Source organism: Podarcis pityusensis, assembly GCF_964106645.2.
Source record: "Podarcis pityusensis genome assembly, chromosome: 14".
Taxonomy (NCBI): domain Eukaryota; kingdom Metazoa; phylum Chordata; class Lepidosauria; order Squamata; family Lacertidae; genus Podarcis; species Podarcis pityusensis.
This window is the reverse complement of record NC_138039.1, coordinates 6,735,087-6,752,329: the sequence shown is the minus strand read 5'-3', so window position 1 is coordinate 6,752,329 and position 17,243 is coordinate 6,735,087. Positions and strand designations below refer to the sequence as shown.

The 17,243-nt window shown below is 46.3% G+C and overlaps 1 protein-coding gene across 1 annotated transcript; it reads right to left on the bottom strand.

The window, feature by feature from the left end:
* Positions 1–1,778: 1,778 nt before the first annotated feature.
* On the bottom strand, positions 1,779–17,112 carry GID4 (GID complex subunit 4 homolog). The gene is made up of 6 exons (XM_080981289.1): positions 16,626–17,112; positions 9,432–9,491; positions 9,171–9,278; positions 8,278–8,379; positions 7,132–7,262; positions 1,779–6,016 (listed from the first exon to the last, which is right to left on the bottom strand). The coding sequence occupies exons 1-6, from the start codon at positions 16,818–16,820 to the stop codon at positions 5,953–5,955; spliced, it is 660 nt and encodes a 219-aa protein (XP_080837415.1). The 5' UTR covers positions 16,821–17,112; the 3' UTR covers positions 1,779–5,952.
* Positions 17,113–17,243: the final 131 nt, after the last annotated feature.

Here is a 17,243-nt window from a genome sequence, read left to right as displayed (position 1 = left end):
AGAGAGGGCGATAGTTTACACCATGGGTAGGCAAACTAAGGCCCGGGGGCCGGATCCGGCCCAATCGCCTTCTCAATCCGGCCCGCGGACGGTCCGGGAATCAGCGTGTTTTTACATGAGTAGAATGTGTCCTTTTATTTAAAATGCATCTCTGGGGCATTTTAATTCGTTCATTATTATTCGTTCATCCCCCCCCTTCAAAATGTAGTCCGGCCCCCCACAAGGTCTGAGATACAGTGGACCGGCCCCCTGCTGAAAAAGTTTGCTGAGCCCTGGTTTACAACTGAGAAGGGCGCCGTATCTGCGTGGAAGGAGCTGCGGAGCCCAAGACTGGACTACCTTGCAGGGCTGTTGTTGGCTGCCTCTCCCTCTATTGGTCTTGCTCTGCGTCTCAGGGCTGTTGTTGGCCCTGTCCCTCACCCTGGGTTAGGCGAAAGGGCCGGGTGGGTGAAGGATCCTGTCTCCCCACTCACCAGAGAGAGAGAGACTTCATGGAAAACTTTCCCAAACCTTCGGGAAACAAGTCTTTGTTTACAGGGTGTGTCAAAAATGTATAGGTTTTTTTTAAAAGCTGCAGTAGAGGTTCAGGCTCTTAATCGCAAGGTCGTGGTTTGGAGGCTCACGCTGGGCAAGATTCCTGCATTGCGGCGGGTTGGACTAGATGACCCACGTGGTGTCTTCCAACTCTACAATTCTGTGGTACAATTATCAGCTCCCCGCCCCGCACCCCAGCAAAAAAAGAGAAAACACCGACTGGGGCTGTCATACCCCCCAACATTTCTCCAATGAAAATAGGGATGTCCCATTCCGTAATGATAATTTTACTATTTACTACACATCTTACTGTGTTGTCCCAGCCACTCTGGGCGGCTTCCGACATATATAAAACACATCATTAAACATAAAAAACCCCTTCCCTATACAAGATTGCCTTCACACGGCTTGGGGGTCAGATAATTCCATACCCTCTAGCATTTATCCAATGAAAATAGGGCCATCCTACAGAAAAGGGGCATTCCGGGATCAAATAAGAAACCAGTTATGGCTTCTCTAAATTATGGACGTCCCTGGAAAATAGGGACACTTGGGAGGGCCTGGGCTGTTGTAAGACAACCACCCCATCCCACCCTCTCAGGCTCACCTCTCTTCACCTGCGGCATAGGTAACAGTTATATAGGGGGATTTATTTACCCCTTTCTAGCCCAGGAAGCATCTGTAAGACCTTTACGCCTCCACCCCTCAAAAGAAACCCACCACCCCACCCTAGTTTGGCACATTGGCCATAAACACTGATGGGAGTCCTTTATGGGCAGCCAGGAAACTGGTGAGAGCGAAGAAGGCACCAAAGGGCTTGTTTGTGGCCAGAGCAACTGTACATCAGTTAAGGCTAGCAACATAATTATTAAGTTTCAAAGCCTCATCAATATAGGGCATGATAGGGCGTGGGAGGTGTCTGTAGGTCAAAAGGCAAAACTCTGCTGAGAGCCCCGTGTTGATCTGTGACCTAATTTAGTTATGATACAGACCTATGCAACAGATGGGCAGAGGAAGAGCAGGGTGCAGTTAGGGAGCAAATGATCACAGGCTTCAGTGTCCAACATACTTCCCTGCCTACAGAATTAGAATTACGCAAGAACTGCAGATACAGGTTCTAGCTTTCCTTGGTCAGTTTTTGCCTTTCTTAAAAAAGCACACAACTCCCACACCCCTGCCCTGCCATTGTTCCCTTGCAGCAGCAGAAAAAGAGAGGACAGTGAGAAACATCACACAACACATCCTTGTTAAATTCATGTTTTTAATTTGGACACTGATAACTCTGGAAAAACTCCCTTTTCTGCAATTTGTCTATAAATACTCTTTAATACTCTGATTTACAAGATAGCTTTATAAAACCTTTTCAATAAGACTTGGAAGATTCCACCCTCGGAAGCCACGCTGCCTGGGACAAGCCCCAGCCTGTTAGTCTTCTCTACAAGCACAATGCAACCATGCTTCATACTCTCATTTCTTTTAGCATCTGACGGTTTATAAGGGAAAGGTGTGTTGCTTGTTTGTGTGTGTGGAGAATGCAAGTCAAGCCAAACGGGGGAGGGGGGCAGGGCGTTATGTGCTAAATAATAAAGCAATTTCTAAAATGCTTGTTCCTTCCCATGTCCTTTTAAGCTGCCCGTGGTACCTGTGGCCTTCCAGATTTTACTGGATTCAAACTCCCATCAACCCCAGCCAGCAAAGCCAGTAATAAAGCATGAAGGGAGTTGTGCTGCAGCCTCTCCCCATCACTTTTTAAAATGCAAGCACTTGCAGGTGGTCTTGTACAGAAGCATTTGCCAAATTAAGAGTAGACCTCAGAACGAATGCAGCCCTTTCCAAGTATCAAATTAAAGGCTGTTTTCTATGAAATGCCAAGTTTGCATAACACAAAAGCAGAAACTGTTGACACAACATGGACTACAGTACATTATTATTCTGAAATCCTGTTTCGGAAGGGTGAATTACAGCAGGTAATCTTTCTGTCCATCTCTGAATAAATATTTTAGCATTTAAAAGGTAATAAGCTTGCAATTAAAATCAAGCTCTCTGCCAGCTGATGAGAACCTGTGCTTCACACACACCCCTTTATGGATTTTGGACTTCAAGCCCTCCCTCTCCCGTTTTGTGCTATTAGCCTAAACTGCTTTCGACAACTCCCTTCAACTTAAGACCACTTTGCTATGCAGCACAGAGCGCTACTGTCCTATAGATCTATAGTAATATAGATCTATAGTCCCAAAGCCCTCCTGGGAATGTGGAACTGGCAATTGCATGTGCTGGATCCTGGCCACTTGCAGTGGATTGTGCATCACAATACAGGGGACAGAATTAAAATGCTAGTATTGGCCTTGCACTGTACTTCTTGCACGCAAAGCTTTGCAAAAGTGAAATGAGGACCATGGTGCTTTGCTGTCAGGATACTCTCTCCTTCACCTTAACCCCTTCATGGGCTATGCTGGAGATGCCTTGCCTTCCTGCGTTAACACACAAGGTCGTTTCAGTTGGCCTGGAGTTACCTCTGGAGACTCTAATTTCCTCCTGAAATAGGCTGAGGAAAGGACTGCTTTTCCCAAGCACGTTATGCTTTATCTTAAAGCAAAGCAAAGGCACAGTTAATTCCTAGTCTCCCAAATGCGATATTAGGCGTAAGATGACAGAGAAGCCTAAGGAAAGGAGCAGCTGTTTGTACAGCCTGGGATATTTGCCCCCAAACACTCAAAGAACCTCCATTACTGTGCATAGACAGTCAACTCGTGGATCAAAACTGGAGGGAGGGGGTAGGGTGGAAAAGCAGTGAAGAGGTTCACAAACCCAGCCATACTCTCCCCCATCCACTTCCCTATCAGCATCCATCCACTCTTCTGTGTCAGGCTAAAAAACGTATCTGGATGTCATATTACGTCCTGTGGCCATGCAAAGCACTTCAGATCCGTCTCCTTTGAAAGTGAAGAGGAAAGCCCCCACTGCCATTCAGATCCATTGGAATACATTTCCAACCTCAGTCTACAGGATCAGTGCCAGCCAAAGCCCATTTGCCACATTTCCTCAAGCTCTTCATATCTCTCCTGTCCCCCTGAAAATAACAGACAGCTTCTTAAGACTGCTCTGATTTGCAGGGGAGGGAAGGGAGAAATTGGCCTCTTTGCCATGTTTGTCTCCATGAAAGGGTGTCCTGCGTGGTTAATGTGAGAACTCCCACACACTCCTGTTAAGGCTTCAGTTAGCAAATCTGCCACTGCAATGTACAGTACATGGTTGGGGGGAAAAGAGCAAGCCTGAACTAAGAAAAAAAAAAAATGATTCAACCCTATTCCATTAAGGGGCTTTGCTTTCTCTCCCGTACATTGTATGCAAAAAAATACTCTTTAAAATGCTCAGGACAGGCAGGGCTATGTGTACACTGCTCTAAAAGTATTAGAACTCTGTATCTTGGCAATCTAAATTCTGCACCAAGACAGACAAAGTTCTGCAGTCTGCACAGCAGATGTCAATTGTGCAAGCATGCACACCATTTCTTTTCTTTTGCACAATATATTCTGCCTTTGTTGGCTGAGGAGGAAATACTACCTCACCACTAGTCCTACCCTAAATCCATCCCCTCCTCCTCTCAACCACTGAAACCTTGTACAACTCTGTCTTCCAAACCATCCCTAGGCATTTCCCGCACTTTCAAACATATCAAAGCCATGGGGGGTAGAAATTCGCTCTTGAATTACTGAAAGTTGACTTCCACATGGCTTACAACAATCTGCACTTTCTCCTGTGCTCCCTCATTATTGCAGTGCACACAGAGCCCTGCATGTAGAGAGGAGAGAAATTATCTCTCAGCCCCAAGTGCCATTACTATTTTCTGAAATCCAAGCCACTATGAATGACAGCAATGTCACAGGACAAGAGCAGATCCCAAATGGGGCAGCCACTGTAAGCCTTAACTTTGGGCAGACTGCCGGGGAAAGTACCAGTACCTTCCTTGCACACAGACCTGCTTTAAGCTGCCTTGTAAATCCTACAAGTGCCTACAAAGGCATAAAGGAAAAACTGAAAAGAGCTGGACATTTTTCTGCAAAAGGCTCAGCTGTACAACAGTCTTGATCTACCAAGTGCCAGGGTAGTTGCCTCCGTCTCCTGGGCCAGCCAATTGTACGCATAATCAAGATGATTCTGGGAAAACCCTCTGCGGATGAGTGCCATGTTAAGCAGGCCAGCAACTTTTAGACTCACTCTCACTCTCTCTCTCTCTCTCTCTCACACACACACACACACACGTATTAGCCCACCACAGACACACAAGCCCCACACAAAATTTGGCACACAAGCCTTATGTTTCCGAACATTTTCAAGTCCTTGGAGAGCAGTTTATTTTAATGGAGAGTTAGGAGGTTTTTCCCTGATAGAAATCATAGCAAACATCAAATGTTTCCTGTAGCATGAGAAACGGGAGCATGTGCATGGAGCTGAATATTCACACCACCGCTAAGCGATTACGCTGGGATGAGCGGGTGTCAACACTGCTGGATTGTTGCACAGAGAGATCACCACCATCAGCCAACACTGACTTTTCACTGCTTTCACCATGAAGGGGTTCAGGGAAAGCAGCCATGGTAAAAATGTAATGAGAGACAATTTGCATATACCATTGAGTCTTTTTGAGGGGGGATGGCCATAAAAATAGCTCTCTGTCTCTCTTTTTTTGTACGAAGTCCTTAAAGGTTTTCCTTTAAATCTGAGACTTTGCATAAGCATCATTACGTTTCCCACTATGATGGCCTGTTAGGCATTCCCCCCTTGGTGCAATCCAAGACAACGGCTTACGCCTCTGTGACTGGCTAGCGTTCCTGAGAGATGCAGCCTTGCTAGCCAACAGGAACGGGCGATTTGCTAGGCCCTCCTCCTCTTGGCCAACTGCTTCCCGTAGTGGATGCCGCAGCTGGGTGTGATGCACACAGGAGCCTCATGCAACGCTGAGGCTTGAAAGGAAAGGGCATCTGTGGATGACTTGCTCTTAAGTAGAACCCATGAGCTACAGCAAAGTGCGGAGAGACATAAGCCGGCAGCAGCTTACGTTTCCTCTACTCTAAGGAAATCCAGCTGGGCGCAGCCATTTCCTCCTCCGAAAGGGGCAGAAGAGTTTTCAGTGGTAAAGAGACTAGCTGTGCAATAAGAAAAGTGCATTTGAATGGTAGCTTTAAAACCAGATTAAAGTATCAAGTTTGCCACGCAGCTGGAGAAAGGGTCAGGCTCCGGCAGCCTCAGGCTTCACATTCACGCTCTCACACCAGTCCGGTAGCCCGACAGGAGAAGAGCCTGGAGTCTCCTGTCCTGACAGGGACATCGCAGTTGTCTTAACAGAGCATGCTCTCTCTCTCTCTCTCTCCCCCTGGCCCCACTGGCCATCTCTCGGCGCCACTCTTGGTATCGCTGTCACCGGAATTCGTAAATGGGTGCGCTGTACTCTGGGACATGAGTCAAATTCAGAGACTGATACCTGGGGGGACAAGCAAAGAGGATTTTAATGATATAATCTACCCCTTATTCTGCTTAATGAGGGCAACAGTTTTCAAGCTGTAACACCCGGGAACTTGTTGCCACACTGCAGACCCCTGCTCAACAGCCCCAGCACTCTTGCCTAGTTTTAACATACTGGCTTACACAGAAGATGGTAACCATGGGTTCCTGGTTTCATTGCTTGCACCATGAAGGAAGGAGCACCAAGTACAGGCAAGAGGCTCATTCCTATCTCAGCTTATTAGGCCAATATGGGATTGTCTGAACATGACCAACGTGTAGATTGCCTTGGCACAGTGTCTTAAGCAGTCCCGGTTCAGCTGAGCAAAGCAGTAACGTTGCAGTGAGCAACCTTCAGCTGGTGAGCCCCAATTAAGCATGCCAGGCCTCCCCACTTGGCTCAAACCACTGGAGAGATAAACCCACAGGGCCACACTGAAGAGGAAGAATTGGGTGCACTCTCCAAGTGCACTCCCAATTCTTCATTTCCAGCACCGGTAGAATCTGTTGCCCTTTTCTCCTCTTGCCTGTTTCATTAAGATCTGCCTTTTCTGAGCTGCGTTTCCAAGGAATGCCCTCAGCTGTGCTGGATGGGCATTGTAACAAGACCCCATACGCAGATAGACTCTGTATGTGGGCAACCACAAGTAGAAGACATTCTTTATTATTTATTATATTACCTGTTATACACAGAACCTAGGAGATGTTTCTAACTCCCCTATTTGTTCAAGAAAGCAGTCTCTCCTTGGCGGAGACGGTTCAGTGGCTGTTGTCTAATGCTCAGTGACTCTTTTTGCACTGGCAGCAAGAAAGTTTAGGAGGAGGAATAGGACAAAATAGCAGTAAACTGTAAGGAAGATTCAGAGGTCTAAATTGAAATGCACTGTATGTGGTTGTGGAGGCTCCTCATTTATAGGCTTGCTTGCAATACATGATTCCAGTTGTTTAAGCAAAGGTTTTGTATTGTATTTTATATTGTCTGTGTCATGGTCTTCAGCTACCACAATAAAGTTATTGAGTTTAGCATCCTTTTCTCTTGCCCAGCAGAATAAAAGAAAGTCCTCCAGCCAGTGCTCCACCGAGGCAGCCCCTTACCATTCTGAACTCCTGTGATAGTAATAGCCTTCTATAGATGCTGCAGATTTCTGGAAGCATATGTAATAGAACCCAGCAAAGGAAGCACCGCTGATGTCTTTGATGGTGTGATCAGGGACCAGGAACTGTTCCTGCACAAGAGTTAACAAAATTTTGAAAAGCTAGAAGGGAGCTGGGATAGTTTTTTCACTGCAGCAAATGTCTACTGGACATTTTTCTACAGAAAAATAGAACACCCCACACACTGGTCTGTTATAGCTTTCATTAGGCACCAGCCCCTAGTTAAGTGTTTGCACAGCACAGCTCACATTGGGTTTACTAAAGTTAATACATTAAAACATGCTTTCGTTTTCTTCTCTTTGAAATTTAAACAGTGCAAGGGAAGTGAATGCAACTGAACTGCCAGTAATGAAGATATTCACAAATATTCCCATATAAATAATTTCAAAGTAAATGGCATTTAACACACTTTACTATATTTTTTTTCATCAAATATTTCTGTTCATCTACTTTTAACTATGAACAAAAAATTGAGATATTGGTACAGCAAGTGAAAGCACAATGTATTTTTGTAGCTTTGTTTACTACACAAAAAAAGTCTGGAAACATTCTGGGGAAATTTCAGGTTCAAACTCCACAAATTTTCTTCACGGGACACTGCAACCCTGCAGCCTGACTGCAACAAAGGGGACATAAGAGTGCTGCTGCTCTGCTCTTGTTCTCTGCAGTGCTCTAGACTTGGGGCCAAGAGAGAACAAGGACTACACTGGAGGTGCAGGGGGCTTCTTCCTTCCTTGTAGGGTCCAGTGCAGGAAGCCTGACTGTCTAATACAAGCTGATTCCTGTACTGAAAGGGTTGGATTGGATGATTCTCCCTCTCCAACTCTATAATTCTATACTGCATGCTGTCACTGCACACGATACTGAGGAATTTCAGAGATGTTTGCCCTCCCTGCTGGATGTGGAGGAGGAAGGAAACCTTGTGTTATCCTTCCATCCTGCCTGCAGCAACCCAATTAGGCAGCAAGACCAAATAAGATAGATTACCCTACACCTCCTAGGGGTGTGCCTGCGCTAAGTGACAGTTAGACTGTCACACAGGCCCTCTAGCAACACACCCTATGTGAATGCACATGAAGAACTTACCTTCCACCTCATAAAGACAAAGTCATCGTTCTTCAGATCCTCATAATCAAAGTCATCAGAGTTAAATGTTTTTGCGTACTGGTAAAAGGCTGGGAACTTCCCCTAGAAGCAAAAGGGACACACAGTGCTTACAATTCCGGAGGAAAGATGTGTGCTGCATGACTCCAGACAAGTTCAAATACCTGCCAAGCTAATCACTACCAGCCAGACCCTGGATGCCACCCACTAAAGGAATTAATTTCCAGAGAAGGATGCCAAAGTTCCCTCTTCCCTGTCCATCCTCTCTATTTGCTGATCATGGCAGAATTGCAATCTTTCCCACAAAACCCAGCCTTCTGCGTGCAGCTACAAACTCAGCCTCAGTCACGCCAAACAGCTGGGACATCACAGACTTCCTCAAGAAGGCAGCCAGTAAGAACAAAAAATAACACTAAAATAAGAGCTATGTAATTATGTGTCATTTCTTTTAAGAGTTGCTCTTTGTCAATTTCCTTCTGTGTTCAGCTAGCGCAGACACATCTGGTAAGAAGCTGTCCAGAACCTGCTGCCAATTCCTACCCTAGAGACCGGAGGCAAAAAATAACAAACCACCAACCAAAGTCACCAAGAGCAGTTCCGCAGTTGAAGTCCTAATTCAGCTAAACTAAGGCCCAACACTGTCCAGATGGGTGTAGTTCTCACTGAGCTGGTAAACCTGTGCTTGAAGTATACCACCTCAGACTACCAGGGACTCTTCCTCTACCCTTAAAACACATTCCTTCTTGTAGAAAGGGAACAAATAAGGGAGAAGACTAAATTAGAACCCTTCTTTCCAGCACCTAGATGGAATTTGTCAACTACCTGCAGCCTGAAGTGGCACAGCCCAGGCACACAGCTAGGCCCAAGGAACTCACCCAATGTTTTCGATCCACGTCTTCATCTGCGTCCCACTTCCGCGTTAAAAATGGGTGCTTTTTACTAATTATTTCCCCTTCAAAGAAAGTTGTAAGGGTTGGATATTCCTGCAAGTGAACAAAGCAAGAACATGATGAGCACATACAACCCTCCCAGGCAAGTTTCCTTACCTTTGCAAGGAAGTTAGGAGAGGGCTTTGTAAAGGAATGAAACACACAGAACATCAGTTCTGGCCTAAAATACTCTGCCTCAGTACATACCTCCGTAAGGCCTTTAATCTTCAAGTATCCACAGAGATAGGAGTTTTCCATGTCCACGTGCTGGAAGACAAAGCAGAAAACTGCCCATGACTTTGTGACCAGTTAAAGAACAATCAGCACACCAACAAACTCAAGTGGTACTAATGCATCACTTGCTTTTCCTAGTGTCTCAATGTGAAGACGAATCGAAACAGAGGGAAGGTAATAGGAGTTTCTTTTATCTATGCACCCTATTTCACACAGTGGCCATCTCCAGAAAGCCCACAAACAGCACTTGCAGGCAACATCCCTCCTCCATTGTTACTCTCCATCAGCTGGTATTCAGAGGTATCCTGCCCCTGCACAGCTCTCATGTCCCACATCTATGAATACATCTAATTCCAAGCATGTCTCCAATTCAAATTTGAGTCATAGGATACAAGTTGCTGGCTGCTCCTACAGAACCACTGGGATCCCCCACTCAAAGGAACCCTCCAGAACGAGAGAACAGTGAAGTCTCTCAGCCAGCTTTTTAAAGGCAATTTTTGAACAATACTGCTTGTTTCCAAGCAACAGCAGGTTAGGATTCATTTTCATTTGCTTGGGAACCATCCCTACAAGGACAGGGATGCCAAGTGTTCTGAATATGAGCATCAGCTTTCTAGGTACCCAGGAAATTTCAGCCCTATTTTGAGATGCCACAGCACTAAAACCAGTTACCCTGCTTCCCCATGCTCCCTGGCTTTCATTAATCTGGAAAAGGAGAATGGGGTAGAGGACAGTTCTTTGGCTTCCAAGGGAATGGCAGCAGAGTTAGGAAACTGACTCATTTTACTGATTTACAGGCTGCCACGCTGATTACACACAGACTCACTGAGATGGCTCAGGAAAAGGGTGAGTCAAGGCAACAGCTTGAGACGCTTCACTGTCCTCTCCACTCAGTGCCTTAGAAAGTGTCTATTAACTTGACCCTTCCATTCAGCTTTTTGCTCCTTGTCTCTGCCTCTCAAAATGGACAGGGGGCTGGAACACACCTCCTGTGATGAAATATTACAATATTTGGAGCTTTTTAGTTTAGAAAAAAAAGTTTGGGTGGACATGATAGAGGAGTAAGGATCATTGCTGTGACGTTTCGGGCATCTCTTTAAGACCTTTTTATGCTGAGAGGTCTATTCACCTTAATTGTTTTCAAGATGATGAATCATTTTGTATTGTTTTTACAGTATTTTATGTTTTACTTTGCCTGTATATGTTGTTGTACATCACCTTGATTTTATATGAGAGGGCAGTTTATAAATTTTTTTAAATCAATAAGCCATAGCAGCAACAGAACTGGAAAGTACCAAACACAAAAGCATAATTTGACCTGTCGACAAATATAGCACTGGATGCAATGAAAAACAATGACCAGTGGGTGCTATTAGCGGCGCCTGACCTTAAGTCTGTGACATTGTTTGTCTGTGCTTAGCCCCCCACCCCACCCCCCTGAGAGCAGTCTGAAGTCACACTACCACAGCTCTCTAGCTCAAACAATAGTATTGTTTGTCTGGATATAAACACTGCCCATGAGACACATACAGTCATACTTCAAACCCTTTGGAGGAAGAGAACGGCACATGTGTAATCCAAGAACAGAAGAACTGAATCTCCTGGATCAGACCAAAGGATCACTAGGCCTAGCATTCCATTTTTAACAGTGGCAAGCCAGAGAACTCTAGGAAACTCACAAGCAAAGTTTGACCACCCCCAGTTTGAGCCTGGGGGCTTGTACAGAAACACGAACTGTGTGGAGTTGTGGATATGTGACAGAAATTCAGAAAGGCCAAAGTAGATTCTTCCACAGAATCATTGTGGGTGGTGATACCAGGCCCTAAGAGTAATTTTGTCCTGGCAACATGCTACTGTCCCCTTGATCATTCAACTTCAAAAGAGGAAAGTTCCCCAAAATGAGCAGATTGGTAAAAAAGAAATTGAATGGGAAAGTCAAGAGGGTCAAATTACCCCAAATGTTTGGGAGTTGTTTAAGACCACAATATGAGAAGCTCATCTATAACACAGATCAAGAAATGTATCACCCAGGGCCAAGAGAATGCTTGCATGTTTAATGAGCAATGCTAAAAAAGCTAGTAGAGGCAGGAATGTGTCCTTTAGAACATGGAAGTTTTGTTCAAATGAAGATATTAGAAAGGAATACAAACTTTAGCGAAATAAATACAAGCAGATAATAAGGGATGCAAAAGAAGAGGAAAGAATTTGAGGAGCACATTCCTATGTAAGTGTTTATAAGATAATGCTAGGTGCCTCTGAGTCAAGATGAGCAAGTGTGTCTTCTACAAAGGTTAAGTCATGTCTCACTAACCTTTTAGAGTTCTTTAAGAGTGTCAACAAGCACACAGATGATCCAGTTGACACTGCAAACTTTCAAAAAGCTTTTGACAAAGTACTTCACGAAAGACACTCGAGTAAGCTTGGCAGGCACTGAATTAGAAGAGAAGAGGTCTTCTTGAGGATGAGTAACTGGTTAAGAAATAGGAATCAGAGAGTAGGAATAAATGGATAGATCTCCTAATGGGGTATATATAACGTGGAGTCCCTCAAGGATTGCTATTGGGACCCATAATTTTTAATTTGTTCAGGAAAAAATCTAGAAATAGAAGTGAGTTTGCAGATGATACCAAATTGTCCGTGGTGGTTAAAACAAGAAGGAATTGCAGATAACTCCAATAAGATATTTCCAATCTGAGTGAATGGACAGTAAAACAGTAAAAGCAATTCCGTGTAAAAAAAGCAAATTGGGGCAAAAATCCCTTCATTTGACATATAATGCCAGTGCCACTATGCAAATATATGATGATGCAGCCATACTTGGAATACTGTGTACAGTTCTGGTCATCTCACCTCAAGAAGGATATTGTAGAACTGGAAAAGGTTCAGAAATGGACAACCAAAATGATCAAGGGGATGGAGTGACCCCCTTCTGAGGAATGGTTCCAACACTAGGGGATCTTTAGTTTTGAGAAAAGGTGATTAAGAAGAGACATGACAGAAGTGTATAAAATTATGCATGGCATTGAGAAATTAGATAGAGATAATACTAACACCCGGGAATATCCAAGAAAGCCGAATGTTGGAATGTTGGGAGATTCAGGACAGACAAAAGGATGTAATTTTTCCACATAGTAAACTATGAAATTCACTCACACAAAGGCGGTGAGGGCCACATTGTGGATGGTTTTAAAAGAGGATTAGACAAATTAATGAAGCGTAAGACTATCAGTGGTACTAGACACAATGGCTGGGTTTAGCCTCCAATGTTGAAGGCAGTATTTCTCTAAATACCAGCTGTTAGGAATCACAGGCAGGGACAGGGGTGTTACACTCAGTTCCTGCTTTCAGGCTTCCCATGGAGATTTGGTTCATCACTGTGAGAACAGGATGCCGGACTAGGTGGGCTACTGGACTGATCTTATTATTTGGGAAGGTGAGAAATAAAACAAAAGCCACTCTCATAAATACTCATTTACACACCACTTTTGAGCATTCAAAGTGATTACTGTGAATTAATTATTACAACAACCAGAAATTATAGGTCAGGATCATCCCCATTTTTGCAAGTGACAACACTGGAAGCTGTCTAATGCAGAGTCAGACCATTAATTAACAATGGGTTATATATATATATACTGGCTTCGATTCTCCAGGATTTCAAACAGGGATCTTTCCCTATAAAGAAGTTCCCGGGATTGAATCTGGAGTCTCTTCCATGCAGAACACAGCTTTATTACAGGCAGCCCCCCATTTACGCGGGGGCTATGTTCCAAGGCTCTGTGTGCGTCAGTGAAATCACGTATACAGTAACTGGAACCCCCTGAAAAAGTATGCAAATGCCCTGCCCTTTTAGTGACGTTTCAGTGACATCTTTACAACGTGTCTGGGTCACTTTGGGTTTGGTGCGATGAACATATACACAGGTCACACACATATTGAATGTGTGTAAATGGGGGGCTGTCTGTACTGTGCAATGGCCCATCCACTAGAAAGAAAGATTTAATTCCTCATGGAACATATGGAAATCAGATCACTGGTCCACGTCCACTGAGCTCAGCAATATCTGCACTGATTGGGTGTGGCTCTCCAGGATTTCAGACAGGGGGTTTTCACAGCCCTACCTAGAGATGCTGGGTATTGAATCTGGGCGCCTTTACACACAGAACATGTGCCCTGCCGCTTAGCTACAGGCTCAGAGAGAACCAGCTCTCCCTTACCACCAGCTAGTGAGCATATAGCAAGAACCAGACGCAAGGCAAAAGATTTGTAGCTCACAATGTATGTAGTCTTATACATGTCTACTCAGAAGTTAAGTTCTACTGACTTCACTGGACCCCAGAGGTGACATGTGGCAGTATGTGGGTGGGTGGTCAGGGCTGCATGCCAGTGAGCATAGCCTAAAGTGAGAATGGGTAAGGGCCATTGACACATCTTGTCACTAGAGAAATGGAGAGCTTATTTATTTTATTTCAACAATTTATATATTGCTTAACACCACGATCTCCAGGTGATGTACAAGGTTACCAAAAAGAGAGAGAACAGAATAAAGATAAAATTAACCATTAAAACTCCAAGCAATGGAGGACTACTAGCAGTAGCTTCCTTGAAGAATGCATTTATTGGGCGGTGCTTTAGATATCGAGTTAAATGTGTAACGGGTACCCTAGTATCACTTCCAGCCCCATTACTCTTTCAACTACTTCCTCACCCAGTTAACCTCTTGCAGTACCAAGTGACAAAGACCTTTTCAAGCTCCCTGAGATTAATTCATCTCAAATTCAATGAGAGGGAGAAGACTGCCCCTATACCCATCCTAATAGCAGCAAAATACTGTAGAATTTCCAGAAGGAAGACATAGGGCTGACACACCTTTCTTTAAAAACCTGGTCTACAACTGTATGGTTGGGAGCAAGCACTCCCACTGAGACATGCTCCTGAGCAAGCTGTCTGTGAAGGATGGCAGCCCACCTCCTAAGATCAGAAGGAGAGGCTCTGTATCTCATGCAGCGAGGGCAGGAGAGAGTACAGCTGGGTGGGGCCAGAAGAAGGGTCCTTCAGCGGCTACACCCAAATTATGGGGCAATTCATCTTGCAAAGTGTGTCCGCCCTCCTTTCCTGTTTTTGTCAGCCACTGAAGACATTTTTATTCTGACAGGATTTTATTTTATGAAGCTTTAGGATTTTTAAAACTGTTGACCCCGTCTTCGGGGGATTTTTTAAAAACAAAATCATAACATGCTGCAAGCCACCCTGAATGGAAGGTAACTGGAAGCATTATAGGCAGATTGAACTGCAAGTCATTTGGGAGCACAATGTTCTTGCTAACATATGAAGCTATATTATATTATTATATGTATGTGGGTAATCGTCTTTTGTAAGCTGCTGGGGGTAGGGGCTTTGCCCTGAAAAATGGCATATAAATACAATAAATAGAGTGATGTGTGCATTTGTACTACATGGGCAGAATAAAAATAAAATGCTTTAATAAAACTGAAAAATAAACCACCACCACACCAGCAGAGCTGCTGTGGTGAGAGGGAGGTTTCAATCTTTCAGATGTGGCAGAGGGCAGTAGGTGCATCACAGATGCGCTAGTGACATGTGTGCAGCCCTCCTGAATCAGACCAAAGTTGAATTGTATCTGGCTCCTGTTTCTCACAGTGACCAACCAGATGCCTCTGGGAAGCCCACAAGAATGAGCACAACCGTACACTCTCCCCAATCATGTTCCTCAGCACTCTGAACTTAATGACACATCTCTTCTGATACCGGAGATATTACACAGTCATAAGCAATAGCCACTGACAGCCTTAACCTCCACCAACTTATCCAAGCCACTGCCTAAACCATGCAAGTCAGTGGCAATCACTACATCTTGTGGGAGCAGATCCCAGCCTAACTATGCACTGTGTGACCAAGTCCTTCCTTTCATCTGTCCTGAATCTTCAAACATTCCGTTCCAACGGAGGACCGCACTCAGTCCCAAGATCACGGGAAAAACGTATTTCTATTTAGCACTCAGCTTTGCTTCTGCCTCTGTGAAGAAGCTATTCCAGGCAGTGAGAGCAGAAAAGCTGCTCATGAAGACATCTTTTAGAGGCAATTGAGCTCGATAAAATGCAAGCCATGCAAAGTAACAAAAAGGGAGAAAATCTCAAAACCTGGATGCATCAGGCCAGTGGCCCATCTAGTCCAGCATCCTACTCTCACAGTAGCTAAGCAGAGGTCTATAAGAAGCCTGCAAGGAGGGCCTAAATGCCGGAGCGCTCTCTGCTCATACTGAGACACACTGCCTCCAACAGCAGAGGCAGAACATTTTGGACAATGCCCATTGACAAGCCTTATCCTCCTTCGTAAGTGCACCTAGCCTCCTTTCAAACGCCACCCAGGCTGTCAGCTGTCAAGGCAACCTGTGGCAGTGAGTTCACCAGCTAAACTCTACGGCTCCTGCTGCATGAAGAAACCCTTCCTCCTATCTGCCACAAGCCATCCATTTGATGAAGCCGGGTGCCGAGTCCTAAGAATGCCAAGAAGAGCCTGCAGCACAGCTAGTCCTCAGCGCCCTGTCCTCCTACAGAAGAAGAGCCAGAGGCACACCAAGTCTTCAGCATCCCGTGGGCCAAATAGATGGGCATTATGGGGGAGATCGCAAGCAGGACCCCAGCGCAAGAGCCCCTCCTGCAGCTGGCATTGGCAAGCATTTGCTGCCACGGATAGCCATGGTGGCTAGTAGCCACCGATGGCTCCTCTCCTCGGTGAATCTGCCCGACCCTCTTTCGAAGCCAGAGAAGGGAAGTAGGTGCAGGGGGCGATACTACTATGGCAGGGCTGTCAAACTGAAAAAAATACAAATGGGGGGTCCCCCTCCCAGGTAAGCCTTGCCCCACATAACCCATCACACACACGATTTGAATGAATTTCGGGGGGCTTAGCTCCCTCAACTCTTAGGTGGGGGGGCGAATGGACCTCGGCCCCCTAGGCATTCTCCTCAAACAACCACACAGGGCTGGCGAAGCGAGCCCCGTCCTCGGCCTAGTAGCTGCCACTGCCTCCTGAGGCAGGGAGTTCCGCAGTCCTAGTGTGTGGGTGGGTGGGTGGGGGAGGGAGAGAGGTGTGTGGGGTTTGGGCGGCGCTGCCTGCCTGCCTCTCTCCGGCCGCGCTGCTGACCTGGACGACCACCTCCACCTCGTAGGCGTTGCCCTTGGAGCGCTGCTGCCCGCGGAACTTGGCGCCGCTGTAGAGGCGGCTGGTGCTGACGCCGGGCTGCGCCGTGTTGATGGGCGGCGGCGGCTCGAGGCGGGCGGCGGACGAGGCTCCTCCCGGGGCCTCCGGAGGGCAGCGGCAGGCGCTCCGCACCGGCATCTCGGGCGGGTCCCCCGGCGCCAGCGCGGCGCGGGCAGCGAGCACCGTCCTCGCCTTCCTCCCCTCGCCCGGCCGGCCTGCCTCCGACGCGGCTCGGCCTGGCTCGGCCTCTTTCTGTTTTCCCCTCACAGCCCTTTCCTCCCCCTCAGCGGCGTCGCCGCCGCCTCCTCTTCCTCCCGCCGCTCATGATTGGCCCGCCGTGCGGCGGCGCTCGAACCCCATTGGGTGTCCGGCGTCACGTGGGGGGTAGGAGGGCGGGGGAGGGAAGGGGATTTTTTTTTTTTAAGGAAGGCAAGACGCCGCCGGGCTTTTCTCTTTCCACTCCCTCAGTCGCTCCTCGCTCGCTCCGCCGCGTCGCGGGGAGACGGCGCGGCGCAGGGGACAAAACGCGTTTGTGATGCTGATTGGCCGCGTCTGGTAGCT

Bases quoted from the DNA above. Each gene is read 5' to 3' on its own strand.
- GID4 (XM_080981289.1), bottom strand. From the start codon at position 16,820: ATGCCGGTGCGGAGCGCCTGCCGCTGCCCTCCGGAGGCCCCGGGAGGA. The intron at 9,279-9,431 runs GTATGTACTGAG...GTTCACTTGCAG, and splicing joins AGATTAAAGGCCTTACGGAG to GAATATCCAACCCTTACAAC. The intron at 8,380-9,170 runs GTGAGTTCCTTG...TTTTGCTTCTAG, and splicing joins ACGTGGATCGAAAACATTGG to GGGAAGTTCCCAGCCTTTTA.